The 669-nt window shown below is 37.7% G+C and overlaps 1 protein-coding gene across 1 annotated transcript in view; it reads left to right on the top strand.

The window, feature by feature from the left end:
• The window catches only part of LOC119591417 (peroxidase-like), a 9988-nt gene that overhangs the window by 4504 nt on the left and 4815 nt on the right, over nt 1–669 (top strand). The window contains exons 3-4 of the mRNA XM_037940158.1: nt 62–200; nt 327–527. Coding sequence (XP_037796086.1) covers nt 62–200; nt 327–527 — 340 coding nt within the window. The remainder of the gene's footprint in view (nt 1–61; nt 201–326; nt 528–669) is intronic.

Genomic DNA, 669 nt, shown 5'->3' with positions numbered 1-669 from the left:
CTATAATTATTAATCACATCCGCATCATCAATGCTGTCATTAACATAGCTGTTATTCTCAGATAACATTTCCTACGTGAATCGAGGGAAAAACTCCAAGAAAGTGTCGCCAAAGGAGAAATCCGGAATACATGTAGCTGGTGGTAAAAGTTGGAAGTCGATTGAAACTCCGGTTGTTCTCGACATTTCGAAGGATGACAAGTGAGAGGAAATTGTGTTTGTAGATTTCGTGATTAATCTGATAATCACTGATTCTGATAGCATTTCAAATTGAAGATCACTTATAACTGAGGATATATTTCTTTTAATATTATAAACTGTTTCTAGATCAAGCTTCGAACACGGACTATCGCAACTGCTGGAAAAGGAAAAAATAGAAGAAGAAATGGCCGCCAAGAACATGAGAGTCTCTCATGACTCGCCAACTTACATCCATCAGTCCCTCTTCAAGAGTTCTAACCCGCGGTCCATTGCAGCAGCAAGAACAGGCTACATGATAGACAGCGCCACTGAATTCGTCATGGATCGGTAATACACGCATTCTTTAAAAAAAATTGCAGTTTTTCATGTCTATGATACATCTTAGGTATCATTTTTTTCCAATAATGCTTTGTAAGTTGCGGAACTTATATGGTACCATCATTGATTAATACATACATTCTTCTGTCGA

Source organism: Penaeus monodon, chromosome 28 (assembly GCF_015228065.2).
Source record: "Penaeus monodon isolate SGIC_2016 chromosome 28, NSTDA_Pmon_1, whole genome shotgun sequence".
NCBI classification, from domain to species: Eukaryota; Metazoa; Arthropoda; class Malacostraca; order Decapoda; family Penaeidae; genus Penaeus; species Penaeus monodon.
Note: the sequence above shows the minus strand (reverse complement) of the source record. Positions and strands in the feature narration are given on the sequence as shown.